Source organism: Pyrgilauda ruficollis, unplaced genomic scaffold (assembly GCF_017590135.1).
Source record: "Pyrgilauda ruficollis isolate IOZ18807 unplaced genomic scaffold, ASM1759013v1 scaffold66, whole genome shotgun sequence".
Lineage (NCBI taxonomy): Eukaryota > Metazoa > Chordata > Aves > Passeriformes > Passeridae > Pyrgilauda > Pyrgilauda ruficollis.
This window is the reverse complement of record NW_024528377.1, coordinates 1,803,807-1,821,742: the sequence shown is the minus strand read 5'-3', so window position 1 is coordinate 1,821,742 and position 17,936 is coordinate 1,803,807. Positions and strand designations below refer to the sequence as shown.

Here is a 17,936-nt window from a genome sequence, read left to right as displayed (position 1 = left end):
ATGAAAAAAGTAGGCAAGATTCATCATATGTTGGAAAAATAGTAGGAAAAATAAGAGGACTCCTATGTGTAGCTTGGTTCCCCAATTGTCCTGTATGCTCTGTAGTGATGGAAAGAGCAAACTAAAATTTCATTCTGAGGCAGAAACATTGGCAATTTGTGCCGAATTCTCTGCAGGAGCTAAATGGAGCCATTAACTGAGAAAGGACTGCCTTGATGAGGACAACAGAAACATCAAGATTAATTTGCAGCAGAGAACCCTTGAGAAAGACTCAAAGAAACTGCAGCAATGCAAGATGAGTCCAGAAGAGAGAAGGGGAAGGCAGATCTCACAGATCTGTGAATGGGGAGTCTGCAGAGGTTGCTTTTTCACCTCTCCTAACAAAGATTGAAGGTCTTCAAAGATGTTGAATCTGCTATAAATGTCCTCACCCAAGTACACCTGCCCGGATCCAGATGAAGCATAACTTGTGGTTTATTAATTAAAAGCTTTTGGTGTAGCTACAGTCTGTTGCTACACTGCCTGAGCTCCCTGACAAGAGGGTGCAGTCTCCAGAAGTGACCAAGCTTCCCCACACAGCCCTGCACAGAGGACAAGTGGAAACAGTGCTGGGGCTCAATCTCCAGAGCCATGAGAGAGCACACTCCTGCAGGAGATACACCTTGACTGGCTGGAGCTTCCTGGGGACACTGTGCAAAGGCAGGAGTCCCACAGAAGGGTCCCACCCTTCTGTTGCTGCTACCTGCTCAAGAGCAAGGTGGGAGCTGAGATCAGCTCTGCCTCAGAACCAGCTCATTGCTTGCTGGCAAAGTCAAAACATGTAAAATAGCTCATATGAGCTTCCCTGAAGTTATACAGGAACGCCATTTTGCTGTTCCATGGACCAAACCATGTTGGCTTTAGTTGTATACAGTTTGAGCAAAGTGCATTGTTACCAGTAGAATTTGCCACACTTATTTTTTATAGCTGCACATTTTCATCACTCATTAAATACAGGCCCCTTTTCAAGGATATGCACATTTTATCAGCTGGGAAAGACTATAAAGTCAGAGAAACATAGAAAAAAACAAACTTTCATATATCTAGTCCCAGATGACTGATACTGGCTGTATGTTGTCACTCAGTCCTTCCACTGTGGTTTTTAGCTCTCAGTATATAAACAGTGAACTCCACAACATTATTCCACTCATTAGTAAAGTTCCACATTCATATTTCATCTGTTTTCAGCTTGGGTGCACATTGTTTTTTACAGTCTGATGTTCTTTACCAGACCTAGCCATTATAAAACAAAAAAAACCCCAAGGTCTCTGTCTGAGGGTAAGGAAGAGAATTACAGCTTGCATTCAAATACCAGCAGGTCAAAATGTCTGTGGCACACAATGGTTCAGCTGAGCTGTTTTCCACTGCAAATTATTTCTGTTTAAAATGCTTCCTGATCTCATACTTCTCCAGCACAGCAGTTTGTGCTTGCTGGAGAGGTGGGGAATCATAGAACCAATAAGGCTGGAGAAGACCTCTGAAGATCACGTCCAACACCAACCTAGAATCAACACCCTGTTCAGCACTAGAGGGGAAATGCTGAATGTGTTTAGAAGTGTCCTAGTTAAATCTGTGGTTTCAAATAGCCTTCACCCAAGTTAACTGTACAACTTCAGCAGATGGCAAAGGCCATTTAACTTCACACTTTTCAAAACAGAGGAAAAAACTGTTGGCTCTCCCTTCACTTAAAAAATCCCAGCAGTGTTACTGGCCTTTGTTTTCACAAAGTGGCAACTTTTATTAGCAACTAGTAGTGCTCCAAAGAGACATGCATCATCGTGGCAAGTCATCTATCTGAAGAGTGGATTTACTGACAAAATCTCAGTGTATTAAATTTTGTTAGGACAACTACCTCTGGGAAATTCCTGCAGTCAGCTAGGGGAGGGGAAGGAAAAATAATCAGGAGCTACCATTTATGCATCCTCCCATCCCACCTGTAATTTTGTGCTTTCTTGAGGGACTTCTCTGTTTTTCTGTGAAAAGTGGAGGGTGCTACATGTCTCTGCAGCTTGTTTGGCAATACAGGGATTCTGAACTCCCACTAAATACATCAGTTACACAGCAAGAAACCCTTACACCAAAGAAAAATTCTAAGCTCCAATAAAACTCTTGCTTTGCCACCTCACTCACTTTCTCCAGGCTTAATATGTAAAAGAGAAAAAAAAAACTGAATGCATCTGAATTCAGTTTAACATGGAACATGTTAACCAAAAGTGAAATATTGAAATTCAATTACTGCAAAGTGATAAAGCAACTCACATTCTAGAGCATGCTGAAACGGCTGCACTTTGAGGATGTAAAAATTTCCCCTGAAACTGTTCCCTCAGAAGTTAGTTGGTTTTTTTCAGTGGTGGCTCAGATCACTCTGTCTGCTCTGAAGCTGTCTGGGTCACACAGACCAGTGGGGACAGAACAGGCCAGACACAGAGCCAGGCTGGGCTCTTGAAGATGTGAGACCCAGACTGAGCAGGTCTTCAGGACTTTCCACAAACACATCTTGCAATCTGCTATGCCCAGCCCTTGCTCTTGGTCCGTTCTGCTTGTTGATACAGCTGACTGACAGATCATTTCCCCCACCTCTTCTGTACTCAGCAGCTGCCATCAGTAGTGAAATTACTTTGGCCTGCTTAGTGCTCTGCTCTTTATGGCTCCTGAAGAGTGGATCTGCTTACAGGAGGTTCCTGCCATCGATCCACCTGCAGTGTTCTGCCAAAGCAGAGGGGCCAAGGAGGGCATGAAGGCTCTCCTTTCTCTCATCTGACTGATTGCATGGGTGCTTGCTGAGGGAATTTGCAATTTACAGAAATGCCATGGAGTGACTTCCAAAAATTGTTTGGACTCGTGTGACTTAATCAGGATTTGAATTCAGTGCTCCAGAGGTAAAAGCCACAGAGCTTCATGTGAGTTGCCTTATTCCCACATAAGTTGTGTCCCATAACTTTTTTTTTTCTCTTTAAAAGGAAAAGGTTGGGCTTTGAAAAAGTCATCCAAGAGCCCAAAGGCTATTTAGCCACAGTTCTTTCATTACAGCCACTGCAGCAGTTCTATCTCTTACTGCTACTCAGTTATGTAAAAACCTTTTTGCCCTTTAAAGTCTTTGGAAATTCACTCCAAAAGAATAAAGTGTTCAATTCAAACATAAAAATATCCCCAATGGTGGTGCATTTCCAAATCTGAAAAGTTAATTGCATCTTAGAATTCTGGGCTATCCCTTCCTATCTCTGTTTATTTTGTGTTTACATTTGCATGGTTGATTATCTAGAAAGGATTTTCTGCCTCTATAACTGTATTGCTGTTTTATAAATGCTTCTATTTATCTCAGTGTAGACTGATAGCAATTTCTTCCACAGCTACATCAGAACAGTACTGATTGCCGCATGCACAGGAATATAAAAGCACACACTATTCATTGATTTCCATAGTCAATTAAGTCCTTAAAAATAAAGATTATGAAAAACAGCACTGTAAGATGTAGATAATTACTACCTTCTTTAAAAAGTAAAGGCAAGACTGTCAATTATTTTTTTGCACTTGATCAGTGTATCCAAGTTCTTCTGTATCCAGTTCAGAATCTAGGAATCCTAGGAAAATTCTACATTTTAAATAATTAATCCAGTTTCCAGTTGTGAAATCACATCCAAAATTCTCAAATAAAATGTACCGTATCTAGAACTCGTAGCACACAGATAATAAACCTTTGTCTGATAGGCACTCAGGGATTCTGTAAAAGCTCTAGGAGTTTGCTGAAGAAATTATTATCAAAGAACCTGAATGAGCTCCAACTGCATTACTGACACAAGACTACCCCTTCTCCTTTTCTTATGAGTCTTATAAGCAACACCACATAGGCAAGATCAACACAACATCCTGACTGGTTCCTTCCAGATGTTCTTTAAAAGTCAACAGGGTCGATGCTCTGTGGTGAATATTCATTGAATAGTTTGGGCTTGAAAGGACCCTTAAAGGCCATCTAGTCCAACCCCCTACAATGAAGAGACAACTTCCACGAGATCAGGCTGCTCACAGCCCTGCCCAACCTGACCCCTAATGTTTCCCGGGGTGGGGAGTCCGTCACTTCCCTGGGCAGCCTGTGCCAGAGCTTCCCCACCCTCGTTGTAAACATTTTCCTCCTTATATGTGATCTAAATCTGTCTACTTTCCATTTTAATAGATCACCCCCTGTCCCATCACTACATGCCCTTAAAGAGCCTCTCCAGCTCCCTTGTAGCCTCCTCTAGGTACTGGGAGGTCTCCCTGGAGCTCTCCCTCTGTTCTCCAGACTGGACAACCTCAGCTCTCTGAGCCTTCCACAGAATCACAGAATTTCCTCACAGGAGATCTTCTCCAGCCCTCTGATCATCCTCCTGGCCCTCCTCTGCACTCACCCCACCAGCTCCATGTCCTGGGCCCCCAGGGCTGGATGCAGCACTCAGGTGGGGTCTCACCAGGTCTGAGTAGAGGAGCAGAATCCCCTCCCTCCCTCCCCTGCTGCCCACGGTGCTTTGGATGCAGCCCAGGATAAGGCTGTGTGCGCATTGCTGGGTTATGTCTGGCCTCTCATCCACCAAAACCCACAAGTCCTTCCTGGCAGGAAGACTGATACCTCTGATCGACTTTTAAACCCTTCATTTTACACTTCTGGTCTCTGTATATTTTGGAAGATGTGCTCAATATTGGTTTTAGGTCTCCTATTTGGGTGCAGTTCAGAGGGTTGGAGTTACAAGGAGACAGTTCTAGAGTGGGCCATGGGTGCAGATAAATTACACCCTTGTGATGGCATGACCATTCATCATACTGAGCCCTCAAATCCTGCCCAGGCAGAAATCCCTCTGAAACCAATGAATAAAGACAATATTAATGGACCAATTCTCTTTGCAGACAGGAAGGATATTCACAGTAAGACTGGTGAAGATTTAATTGTATTGCCCTTTGTCTTAAAAGCAAGATGTTGAAACAAGTTAAACTCAAAATAAACAATAATTTAATAAATGGTTCTATACCCATGACTTGTGTCCTGACCTTGGGCCTATTTCCTTGTCTTTTTCTTTCCCAGGATCTGGGTAATGAACCAGTCTGTTATTTGTGAATTTGGCTAGTAAATATGGGTCCACAGCTAACAAATCTGATCCTGTATTTTTCAGAAGGCATCAATCATCATTTCTCGGTAAAACTGGTGGTAGGGCTCAAGAAGTGCACCCTCAAACAGAGGCACTCAAAATCCCAAGTCGTGTAGAAATATCCCAGTAGTTTAGCTCTTAATTTTATAGCTCTGGGACAAAAGATTAAAGATTAAAGACAAGAACAGTCTCTGTGGTGATTAGTCAGCAGCAATTAGGATACAGTCTAAAGAAGAACAAAAGAAGAAAGAAAAGTGAAAGGGCAACAGAAAGACAGGGCTATTAAAAAGGTCCTTCCTACACAGGAGCACTGGGCAGAGGGTCTCTATTAACACCTCCCATAACCAACCCAAAAAAGATTATTTTCAATAGAGAGTTTCTTTTCATATAGAGGAAGAGGGCTGAGAAGTCCAAAGTTGAGTTCTGAAGGGCTCATAAAGACTTCATTTCACACAACAAGTGTATTGAACAAATGTTCAGCAGCAGGTTTTCGTGGCAGGTGCCAATGAGTTACTCACTGCTGTTACTCACTTTCAAGTCAGTGGTACAGCAACAATTAGAGTTGCATGTGCAGTTGTTAACAAGGAAAAGGAAAACAGATTGAGGTCAGCATTTATGCAAATTAAATGTGTAAACTGCTTTTTCAGTGCATTGATGCTGTGGCCCTTCAGTGCTCTGAACTATGGCCCCTCTCCCCTTACCCACCACTGTTACAGCAGATGGAGATGAAATAACCTCTGCAATCACAGTGATGGGCAGCTCACAGTTGCATGCTTATTCTTTGTAAATTTTTCACATTCATGCAAACCCCTGCCAAAAAGATGATTAAAAAACCTCAACCCCACAACAATAAAAGCCCAGCATTTTCTTGGAGGGGCGGAGGTGGATGGGCAATAAACACCATGGAAACATGTAGACAGATATATTCTTAGAATCAGATCATTCTCTTTTGTGGAAAGCCTTACTAATTGAAGCTTAAATGCTGCAAGAATAAAGGGTTAGAAGGAAAAACACAGCTGGCGAAAATTGGGGGTTGCAGCTCTGCGTTTAATGTCTTCCACTTTGTGGCAATATCTCTGAATTTCTCACGTCTTCCTCATTGGCTGCAACAGGCTGGAGGAGGGGGGTGAGAAAAGCTCAGAGAATCTGTCAATGCTGTCAGCAAAGTAAATTACATCTGTTGTTCAATTTGTTCCATTCTGATTTCGTGATGGGAACTGTAAGGGTGACTGTAAGCCCGTGTTTCGAGCTGATTTAGCGACTCTTGAAAGGATGATCTCAAAGACTGAGAGGTGGAGGGAATTCCAGGAGCCTGTATGTATACCTATATGTGCCTCTCTCTGCTGTCCCTGGGGATGTGATGCTCCTGAAGGTTTACACTGATTCAATCTCACTGAGCTGTGTCTCTCACTGCGCTGTGGTGGCTCTGCTGCACTGTTTTAGACTATTAACTCATTTTTTTTTTACCTAGGGGCTGGGGAAGACTAACAAGGATTTTTTTTAAATCTGAGGGAGTCAACTTATTATGTGCCAGTTTGGACTTCTCTTCCAGGGACAGGTTAGTGGCCTGGATGTCATCCAGGCTTGGCCTTAGTCCATCTATAATAATACCACACTCCTAAGTTTACACTTAGAGCCTTGAGGTAAATTGTTCCTGAAGGCACTGCATGTTATTTTCAGAGACTCCACCAAGTATTCTGAAGTGTTGTCCAAATGACATGGGCCAGAGCCAAGACTTCAAAACTAATGGCAGGCTCAGGGTTGCTCATTATTAATAATCTTCAAGCAGATCAAGCAGAATTACTCAATCCTAGAATTCAAGCTGTAAGGGGCAAGCAGAACAACTCAGAACCAGGTTCTCCACTACCCAGCAATGTGAACAGCCCAATACAACAACACATGGTTGTGTTTTGCAATGTCTCTCTGCTTTGTTTTCATTTATATGTACAATTGCTTAGATGTAGGGCAGTGGAGAGACCAGGCATGTAAAACTGAGGCTGCAGTGGATAGATTTGCATGCAGTGTCACAGATCTCCAGCTGCAGAAAGCACATTTCACACAAAGATGAAAACCTTTCTAGAGACAGGGCACTGGCCGAATTGTATTTAACTCAGAAACAAAGCTTCCCCTGAAGGAGAGTAACAAACTGATTACAAATAATTAAAAAGAAGATCCATTAGGGAAGGTTGAAAGAACTGAATCTCCTCAGATTAGAAAAAGATTAAGGGAAGACAAACAATGCTACAAATATTTAAACACTGTGTTATAAACTGCTCAGAGATTAATTTTCCTCCTTAGTCAACAAGAAAGTACAAAATAATGGACTGCAGCAGAGACTGATTACAAAATACCAAATGATTCAATTTGCAACATCTGGATTTTCATCTGCTGCTGGAAGTTTCCAAGATGGATAAGTCTTCAGAAATGGGCCTTGGTGCCTGCACCAAGTGAGCTGCTAATGCTAGCTGATCATACATTAAGGAGAGTTTTGAGAATAATAACCTCAAATCCTTCTATAATGCATAGGAAAAGTTATAATGGGACATATCTCAAGAGGAGCCTGTCTGCTCAGTGGCTCTGAGGACTGACTGCCCATGAGACAAAGGCGCCTGGCATGGGACAAAATAACCTTGTAAGACTGAGGCAGTACAGGAGATGTGTTTCTACAAACACTTAGCACTCCCTTCAACAAAGATCAATTCTTCAGTGAAGAGTCAACGAGGCTGTTTTGCACAGATTTTCATCCTGTCCAATATAGTTATTTCACATTAAAAATTTGGCTCTTTTAAAGTAATTATCCTACCTTCCATGATAGCAGTGTCAACCTGTTTTCCCTAACATTTTTCTTTCCCATTTCAAAAGAAACCAATCTACTCACAAGTCTTATCTGCTGAGAGAGAGAGAGGAGATTGGAAAGTTTATTGATCTTAGAGATGTCAAGACCTTCTAGGGAATAAAAGTTTATTGCTCTCCTGTCTCTGATTATCTTTTTGTGAGGATGTGGATCACAGGCTGGCAAATAGTACTCCATGAGAGAGGAGACAGGCTTCCCTGCACAGGTGGAAAGCCTGCACTGGGAAGCATGAAGAAGGAAGCAGGAAACAAGTTAAAATTTGAAAAGCTATTAAGTGAATTAGGAGTCTAGAGCTTGTGGAAGGTCACACAGCTTTCTAACTTTCAAACATGCAGCTTTAACCTTGCAAACTCTGGCAGAGGACAGACATTGGTTTCATGAAATGACTACTATATTTTTCAGGGCAACATGCTGAAATGTGCTAAGCTCCCTCCATTCCCACTGGGAGGAATGCAGAGATCTAGGAATCTGTCAAAAAATGGGTTGTTTTTGGTTTTTTTTAGAAAATAAGAAGATAAAATTGAGAAGCACTTATAGAAAAGCTGAAAGCAAGGGAATTGCTCCATTGTCTCAACACTTCCAGCCAAGTAATTCAGCCCAGAGCTTTATCTGTTGTTCTGCTGAGTTTTAGGTCAGGCACACATTTTCAGGTTTAAGAAGGGAGCAAAGAAAATTCTCTGCATCTGCATGTATGTCCTTGGAAGACTACTCTCAACAGATACCAAGGCCTTGATTAGGCATCTGTAAGTCCTCACATTGTGCTATGACTGCATGTGAGAAATCTCAACAGCATGATCAAGATTTTGCAAAATACAAAGTGAGATCCTGACCTTTTGAAATTAATGAGAATTTTGCCATTGACCCCAGCAGGACCCCAGATTCAAGCCTTGTTATCTACCCTGAATTGCAGAGGAGCTAAGAATTTGACAGTCTGCTTGAGCTTTGAATTCTCAGCACTTTTAAATATTAGCTAATTAGCTTACTTTGTTAAGTATAATGAACGACCTCTGAAAATCATCACCTAAAATTTTTGTCTACAAAACTGTCCTATTTGCAGCCAAGTTTTTCTTACACTGTTTTTTCATCTGTACTTTCAGTGTAAAATGGACAACAAACTCTGTATTTCTAATTTAAATAACTGCACAGATTTACTCCCTTATAAAGCAAAATTTAATTTTTGTGACCTCACTGTGGTTTCAGGAGATTTTTCAGAGCTGAGAAGAGAATAGCCTGCTATCTCTGCACCCTGTGGAGATGCAGCTCCCAATGAGTTGTCTATGACAAGTCCACTCTTCCTCAGCCAAAAAGGCAAAGACCAGGGAATAAAGTTGCGTATGAGTCAGAATGCAGTAAGGAAACAGTGGCTCACAGTAAGTTTAAGGTAGATATTTGTATCCTGCCTCACTAAAATTTTTCCTCCAGCAACTGAAATGTTGCATCTTTTCTACCCTTTACTATCCAGAGTACTCTTCCTTTTGATCTGCCTAAATTAAGCTGGAATGCCCTTGTCATGGACTCTAAATCTGACTGAATAAACCACAATAAATATGGTTGGAAATGACATGAAATGAGTGTGAGTGTTTAGAGACTGTTTCTACATATAAATATTAAAGCAATAGTTTTTCTCCCAGGTGTGCCCAAGCAACACCTGCCCCCAGCATGGCACAGACCCCTCTGCGGAAGGAAACACCTCAGGCACCTCCCCTACCAAAAGGCAAACACTGATCAGAGCTGAGTTCTGTCTGCTTTGTCAATATAGCACAAAGGAGCAAAAGTCAAATGGGACAGTAGTATTCTTAGGATTGTTTCCAGCAGCTTAACCAAGAATGTCTGCCAGCTCAGGTGTTCAGGTATTTACTCAAACTTTGTATTTCGTGGTCTTTAAACATAGGTTATACTTTTTTTCTTTGTTAAATAAGTTCCCTCCTCTTCAATTACTGACATTTTTTTCTGCAGTACTAACTATTATCTTTTGTAGTCTTGTCTAGGTATAACTGGGAACTGATGATAACAAATATTTCTGCTCTTCCCAAAGCAAGCATTCTAATAATGCCATCATCTGAAAGGCTCACTATATGCATGCCCTTAAAAATAATGACCATCCATCTGTATTAATTTAGGGTCTAAGTTCAGCATTCTGTCTCCAAAGAAAAAAAAAGAACAGCTCAGGAAATCAGTGAAAAAAAAAAAAAGTTGGCTGAATACCAAACAAAAGCCAACAACTAAAACCCAGTTTGCTGCAGGGACACCATAAAATCAGACTGTCTGCTGCAGTCACAGTAGAAAATCTTTTGGAAGTGAGTATATGCTTTTGGCTCTTGTTATAAGATAACTGATAATGAGTTAAACATGATTCATATCAAGTCATGAAAATGACACATGGGCCCTAAGGGGTGGGAATTGGAAGGGTCTTTCATAGCACATGTCTTTGGAGAAACTGATGATAACTTGTGGAGAGGTTTCACAATTCTGAACAGTATGCAGGGCAAAAAATATTTTCATTTCTTCTTCTCCTAATATCATTTACTCTCTCCCATTTCCCCTCCAAATAAATCCTCTCCATCACACACAGCATGGAGAAACATGAGCTAAATGTGGTAAAAAGACAGGTATGTTACTTGTAGCCATAGCTGAACTATGGAGTAATTTTTCCCAGTTTCTCTTCTGACTTTAACTTCTGCTCTTCATTATTTTATTAATTTATACCCTCTTTTCTAGTAATGGCAATTTTTTTTCTCTGAGACCCAGGCTCCCCTTGTGGTTTGATCTCTGCCCTTTATCTCAGGCATTAAAAGGAAGCTATAGTCACTATTCTAATCTAAGCTTAAGAACATAAAGAGACAACTTCTAGCTGTTCCACACAGAGACCATCCTTTGCAGATAAGCTAAATCTTCAAAGGGAAATCTTGCAAACTCTAAATCACTTGTGGGTAGAAGGCAGCTTTGGGCTCATATGTAAGAGAGAAGCTTGTTGACTAACAGTGCAAGCTGCCTCAGATTATCCTTTTGTGTGCTTTGAGCCTTCTCGAGTCAAACTGCATCATGAATTTCAACACATCCTACCATCTGGAGATCCAGGTGTCTCATGACATGTCAGACTTACAAGTTGGTGTGAGTCTGGGTCATTCTTATACAGACAGGACTGTGCTGTGTATGAATGCAAGCCCTGGGTCATGACACACTGCTGCAAAAGCTGGTGGCCAGAGCTGCATCCAGAAACACATTTATCTATGATTTACTGGTGAAAGCTAAACCTAATATTAACTTCTGCAGTATAATTGTATTGCAGTGAATTTCCCAATACATTAGGAATTAAAAGGTACAAACTAAAGCTGCTGAAATGCCCAGAATTAGGCTACAGGACGAGTCTCCATTTATATGACAGGTAATATCATGTTTTGACAAATGTACGAGCATGATTGATACCAGTATCAGAGCTAATAGCATTAGAATAAATTCTTCTATGACAAAACTCATAATCAGGAGTGCTGTTGGAATTTGTGAGGCCTTTTAAAACCTATGAGCTGATCAGTGTAGTGCCTTTGTAACACAAATGCCATGGGTAGAGCACATGGTTGTCTGTCACAAGTTCTTCTACATCAGTAATCTGGAGATGCACGAGATGTTTCACTCCTGCAGAGAGGGTCTTTCAATGACTTTCTGCTCAACCAAGGTACATTGCAAACCTTCAAATCAATAAGCCATCTGCCATAATTCAAAATTAAAATATCAATGGAAAGTCAACATTTACATTTGGTTTCATTGCATCAGATAACCCCTCCACTTTACTGAGCAGTAAGTTGAGTTAATTCAAGCTCCATGCTAGCAACCATGCCTTCACTCTAGAGAACAAGCAAGAAAGCTAAAGCCCCCAAGTTTCAACAGAGCTGTGAGCACGAGCAGGACTCTCAGCCCGTCATTTTCGGATACGTACCCAGTACAGCACATCTGTCCAGCCCTCCATGGTGATGCACTGAAACACCGTGAGCATGGCAAAAGCAAAATTGTCAAAGTTGGTAATGCCATGCTTAGGTCCCTCCCAGCCCGCCTTGCACTCGGTGCCGTTCTGACACTGCCGCCCGTGGGCAGACTGGGGGGCACACGGAGACGGATCATCCTCTGCAGGTGTATCTTAAAGGAGAGAAGGGGGAGAAAACAGCTGAAATAAACCATTTGGCACATTGATAAGCAAGTGAAGGATATCAGATTTTAACAAATGTATTTCCCAGTGAGTTTGACAGATTTCTCAGGAATACACAGGCAAGTGCTCACTGTCGAGCTTCACTTTCTTTTTGCAAAAAATAATAGCCAAGCTGTCAAATTTTATAGTCAAAACAGAGATGAACTTTTTTTCCCCCAAAGCATACCCTCCTGCGTGGAAGAATTCATGCCTTTCAACATGACAGGGAGCATCAGATCAAGGCTATCATGTTTCATTAGGCTGTGTGTCATGCCAGCGCTCTCCTGGCAGTCACCTGGCATCTGGGTTAATCTGGGAGGCACAGCACTGACTGGCACTGCTGGAGGAGGCTGAGCCCCTGCAGCAGACAGGCTTCAGAGCTCGGGAGACAGGCTGATGTGGCACTGGGCCACTGCTGAATTACAGCAGGGAGTGTCTGGGGCTCTGCTCTTTTGGCATTTAGATGATGTGTGGCATTTTATCAGTGGCCCAGTGGCACTCAGAAACTCTAAGGCTGCGCTTGGTTATCCACCCCTTATTCTGCACAGGTGTTTTCAAAGACCTGACAACCTATACAACAAAGCAAACAAAATGCCTTGCTACATAAAGAATGCTCCATAAAACATTTTTATAAGCACAAAACCTTCTGCAATATGATTTTTTAAAAATATACAGATTTCAGATCTTAGTGCTACATTTTCAACAGATGCAGGTATGTATGTATGTGTATATTTGCTTCTCTTCTTATTATATGGTAAACAATGTAATTTTCCAAAATTGTGATCACATTCTGATCGCAAAAGAATGCCAGAAACAGTAATATCAGAATTAGATGCTGTAATGTAAATACTTCCAGACAGAATGGAGAAAAATACACCCACTTTAAAGATGCAAACCACAGTGACAGCTCATTATAGTTCTAGCATCATGTCCAGAAAATGAAATCTGCCAACACTATAAAAGCAGAAAATGCAGAACTTTTGAAAAAATTTTCTGCTGTAGACTGTTTTCTTATGAGCTGAACTGGGTATTAGGCATTAATACCCTCTACCACATGAGAAATAGCTGCTGTTCAAGATTAATAAATCAAACTAAAATTAACAGATGGTTAAATGAGTGACAGTGCAATTAAATTGTTTTGAAATGTGAATATTTCTTTCTGTAAATAATTTGAAATAAATATATTTCCTGATGGATTTGATGTAAAAAAGTTTCTTCCCAATAATATAATTTTATTTTCTTTCTGGTTGCACTTCTAACCAAAGTTGCAGCCTGTGACTAAAGAAAAAAAAGGTATTGCCCTGAATTATGTATTCCTTTACAATGATACTGGTTTAAAACAAAGATGCATTTGTGTATGACATTAATAATAAAATACATGAGGTGTTCATTTCTGTGACACCAATTTCTGTGTAGCTCAATCTGCAGTGGTAAAACTGTGAAACCCCTAAGAAGTACATAAGCAGTGAGCAAGAGCCACCCATCTCCTGGGCCAGAAGAAATGCTCTATTACACAAGGGAAAAGCCTCCCTCTGAAAATCTTGTGTGCTTGTGTGTGTTCCCCTTACCTATCAGTCCCCCTTGCACATGGTAGCAGGTCTTATGCATCTTCCCCATGAATAACTCCAGTCCAATGATGGCATAGATAATAATGACAAACAGCACCAGCAGGGCAATATGCAACAAAGGGACCATGGCCTTGATAATTGAATTTAAAACCACCTGGAGACCTGCAGAGAGAACAGAAGGAAGCACTTGTCAGCAAGAGAACAAAATTCAGAGAGGCTATAAATTGCACAGTAGTGTTTCAGTTTTATTTCCCCCCCCCCCCCACCTGAACTCATTATCTTGATGATGCAAAGATGTACATTTACAGATTACCTCCCTCCAGAAGATCCCCAACATTTCAAGAATTTACCATTGCTTCCAGATCTCAGGCCAAAGTGAAACAGGTACTACCTCACCTGGCACCAGAATATCCTCATCCTGAGGAGGGAATATGTCAGCTGGCTTGCTTGTTCTTGAAAAGCAAGAACAAGGTGTTGCACACAAGGTGTTGAGGAGAGTTAAAGCAGGGGAAAAATAAGGAAAAACCAGGCCTGAAGAGGCACAAGAACCATGATACAAAAGGAAAATGCTGGGGTGCACAGAGCTGCACTCCAGATCATGGGGAGAGGTGGCAAACTGTCCCTACCCTGATGCTGGAGGTTTTCAGAAGTAAAGCCAGTCCCAGGCAGAGCCTGAGATGCCCAAGAATCACCAAACTCATACTGAGTGAGAGCTCCCAGCCTTCTTAGGATCTTCCTGTGCTCCACATCCACCTCATCTAACTTCAGTCTCAACAGAGGGAAAATCAGAACAAGCAGTGCTGGTTTTGTCCCAAAATTTATGGATCACCTTTTAACAGAGGTTGCCCAGAAATGGGTATGAGCAAAATATTATTACATGATTGTTAAGATATGAGGCTGTTGAAAATCCTAATCATGAGCAAGCCAGACATTCCCAGAATGGCCCAGGGAAGGTGACTTGTAGACAAGTTTTCTAAATCACTAAGCAGCTGTACCCTCAGATGCACTTGACTCAAGCTGCAGATTCATGTGCCTCCCTCTGTCTCCTTCCCCTCATTTTGTAAAACCAGAATAACAAAGCCAGCCTCATAAGCCTTTAGTAAGGATTTGCATTTAGAAAGGTCTTAAAGTTATCACTTTGAGTAAGAATGATGGCAATCACTGTCACTGGCAAGTTATTAATGATGGAAGCATTGAGAGGCCTTTAGAAATCTATAGTCTACAAATAGCCAGATCAGAACAATTACAAGCTTATGATTTTGCAATGACTGAGAGCCAAAAGTCATTAATGTCTCCTGCAAATGCTGTCATCTCCTCAGAGAAGTTGGTATTAGCTGTGATTTTTGAAAAATGTGATTCATGAGTTGTAAATGTCTGTTATACATCTGCCAAGAGAGCTTGTGATAACTAATAACTTTTAAAATCTATCATCTAAGATCTTAGACTTTTTTTTTTCCTCCCAAACTAATTTAAATACTTTCTAATGAGGATGACACATCTCTTGACAAGCACTTTCCCTTGTAGGCAATCCATTTGTCAGCTTACAGATAAGGCTGAGACTGCCTTTGCTCCACAGCTGTGATGGAACACAGCAGAAGCAACCAAAAGTGGCATCAGCTGCCCTGGCCAGCAGCATCCCTCACTGCCTGCTAGCAAATACTGGCTGGATTCTAACACCTCTCAAATGTCAGGACACTTTCTCAGGTGTCTACAGGTGGTTCAGCTATCTATCCAAAGGTAGTGCCATTCAGCATGAAACATTCTGGCTTTCACAGACACTCCTACGTGAACTATAACACTGACAGAATCAAAACATGCTGCACAAGAGTTGGCCACTCTGCTTGCTCAGTTGCTTCTGGGTGCTTTTCTCAATAAGCAATATCTCTGGGGAAAAAAATTTGCTGTGTTTACATTAGGCAGTCAACCTTTTCCTCTAAATGCCCCAGCCTACTAATTCTAAATATGCACAGAAAATGAAGTGCAGTCAACACCAGCATTGCTCCAATTTTTTGCATTGGTCAGGAATGTTACATTCCCCAGAAAATTAAAACAATGTATCACCTTCTCCTAAACAAGGTACAACAGTACAAGAAAGTTAAAAGACTACAGATGGATGCAAACCTGAAAAAAACCCCACAAACTTTGCAGACTGAAATATTTGTTGCTTCATATAAATCTTCACAAAAGCAAATAAAGACCTCCCTTTTCAGTGACTTTAGGAGTCTTGTTAATCCAAAATGTAGCCAAGCTTATGAAGTTAAAAGTTCTAACACCAGGTTTTATGTAATTTACCCTTAATTATTATAATTAATTAATTTTAACATCCATTTAGGTTATACTCAGTATTCCTGAGAGGGTACTGAGGACAGACAAAAAGATGAACACAAAAGCTCTCTCATTTTAAAAACAGCTTCATTAACACCCACGCCACGAAAGTGCTTCAGCCTACTACAGATGTCCAGAGAAGATAATATCTGCACAAAGCAACTCCCTTTGTGTGAACAAAGCAGTGTTTGTGAAAACAACGGTTTGCACCATGAACTTGAGATGATGTTTAGATGGTCGAGGAGAACATGTACCACCAGAAGATGTACAGCACCTTCAGCCAGCTTGGAGAAAAGCTTCTTGAGGATAATAAGCCAATTTTGAAGAGGACATGAGGTACGGAATGCTTTTAGCATGAGTTGGTGTGTGTGCTGTGCAATATCCCTTTAGGGCACAGCCTGTTTTTAAATCTAGACGATTCCAGTAATTGGCAAACTTAAATATGTTACCACCAAAGTATTCAGAGAGTTTCTAAAAGCTAAAAACCACTATGTGGCAACTTTACAAATGCCCTCAGGAGACGTAATGGATGCTGTCTGCAGAGGGGCAAGAGATCCATGCACATCACCAGGCTCCCCACAAGTTGTTGAGCTCCTTGCTGCAACACAGCAGCTGCCTGTAAATTGCTTTATTCTGTCAGGAGCCGCTTGCAGCACCGAGAGCTGCTGCAAAGAATGGCACGAGGAAAACTTCTTGTACTGGCAAAGGGGAGAGCAGGGAGAGGGGATGAGGAGGGATTAAAGGACAGGTGAGGAGCCATGGGTATGCGGAGCAGAGCCAGTTTTTTAATAGAAACCTCACACGCTTCAAAACACACCAAATCTGTGTTCTGAAACTCCAGAGGTGCAGACTTGCTCCTGATCAGAGTAAATCAAGGAGAACCACCCCCTTAGAAGCAGCCACAAAGATTTTTTAACCAGTGGTGAGAATTCTACACATTTTAATGGGCTCTTTCTCTATGCAGAGGAAGAAAAGAGAGTTCAGCTTATAAAAGAATGATTTCTCTGTCCCAGCTCATGTACCATTTGCATGGTGCAATACACAGGCATCACCCCACATGGGTGTTCACACCATTGCATCTCTTTGGCATTTTTGTCTCACTGGTGGAGGTAAGGCTTGCAGTTCTAGCAATGAGCTGTGCAGCTGATAATCATAATTAAACCAGAGTGCCTGGTGACCTGATCAGACTGCAGAGCTGGCCTCTGGATTTAAAGGAGGTGATGCCAATAACTGCTTTCTACAGCAGAGCCAAGTTTTTACAGTGCTGTTTGCAGAGGCTGGCAATGTCAGCACTGGCCAACCATAAACACGGGGTCTTGAACTTAAGTCCTGAGAAGTAAATATAAAAATAAAGGGTTTTCAAATATTTGGCATTCTAAATCGACTTATGTGTGTTCTAGACTCTCTCCAGACATCTGTTAAGGTGCAGCATCTGCCTTGAGGAGCTCACTCCAGGCTGGACAAGAGAGCTGCACAGGGATTAGGGAAAGTGCAACGAAAGGGATTGTTTGCACTTTTTCAGCCCACACTTTTCATCTGTTAATAATTGAAGATCTTAAACAACTCTTAGTATTTATTTTAAAAGCACTTCAGTTTACCTTTAAAAAAATCCTCTTGGCTCTGTTCTGTTGGCTGACACTGATTCCATAAATGTTTCAGCAAGCAAAACATGTTAATGCTGTTCCCTGGGCTCACAGAATTTAGGATTTATTTTCACTGATAAAACATTTTAAATATTTATTACATGGGAAAAACATTGCTTTTTATACCAGGTCAAGCCCTTTTTAGCCTCTGCATTAACCCAAAAGTTTAGAATACAACCGGGAAGAAGAGGGACCATGCAAGAACGGAGG

General features: G+C 41.4%; 1 protein-coding gene across 1 annotated transcript in view; it reads right to left on the bottom strand.

Moving 5' to 3' along the window:
• CACNA1C (calcium voltage-gated channel subunit alpha1 C) overlaps positions 1–17,936 on the bottom strand; it is a 456,585-nt gene that overhangs the window by 152,177 nt on the left and 286,472 nt on the right. The window contains exons 6-7 of the mRNA XM_041484502.1: positions 13,759–13,920; positions 11,945–12,141 (exon numbers count right to left, since the gene is read on the bottom strand). Coding sequence (XP_041340436.1) covers positions 11,945–12,141; positions 13,759–13,920 — 359 coding nt within the window. The remainder of the gene's footprint in view (positions 1–11,944; positions 12,142–13,758; positions 13,921–17,936) is intronic.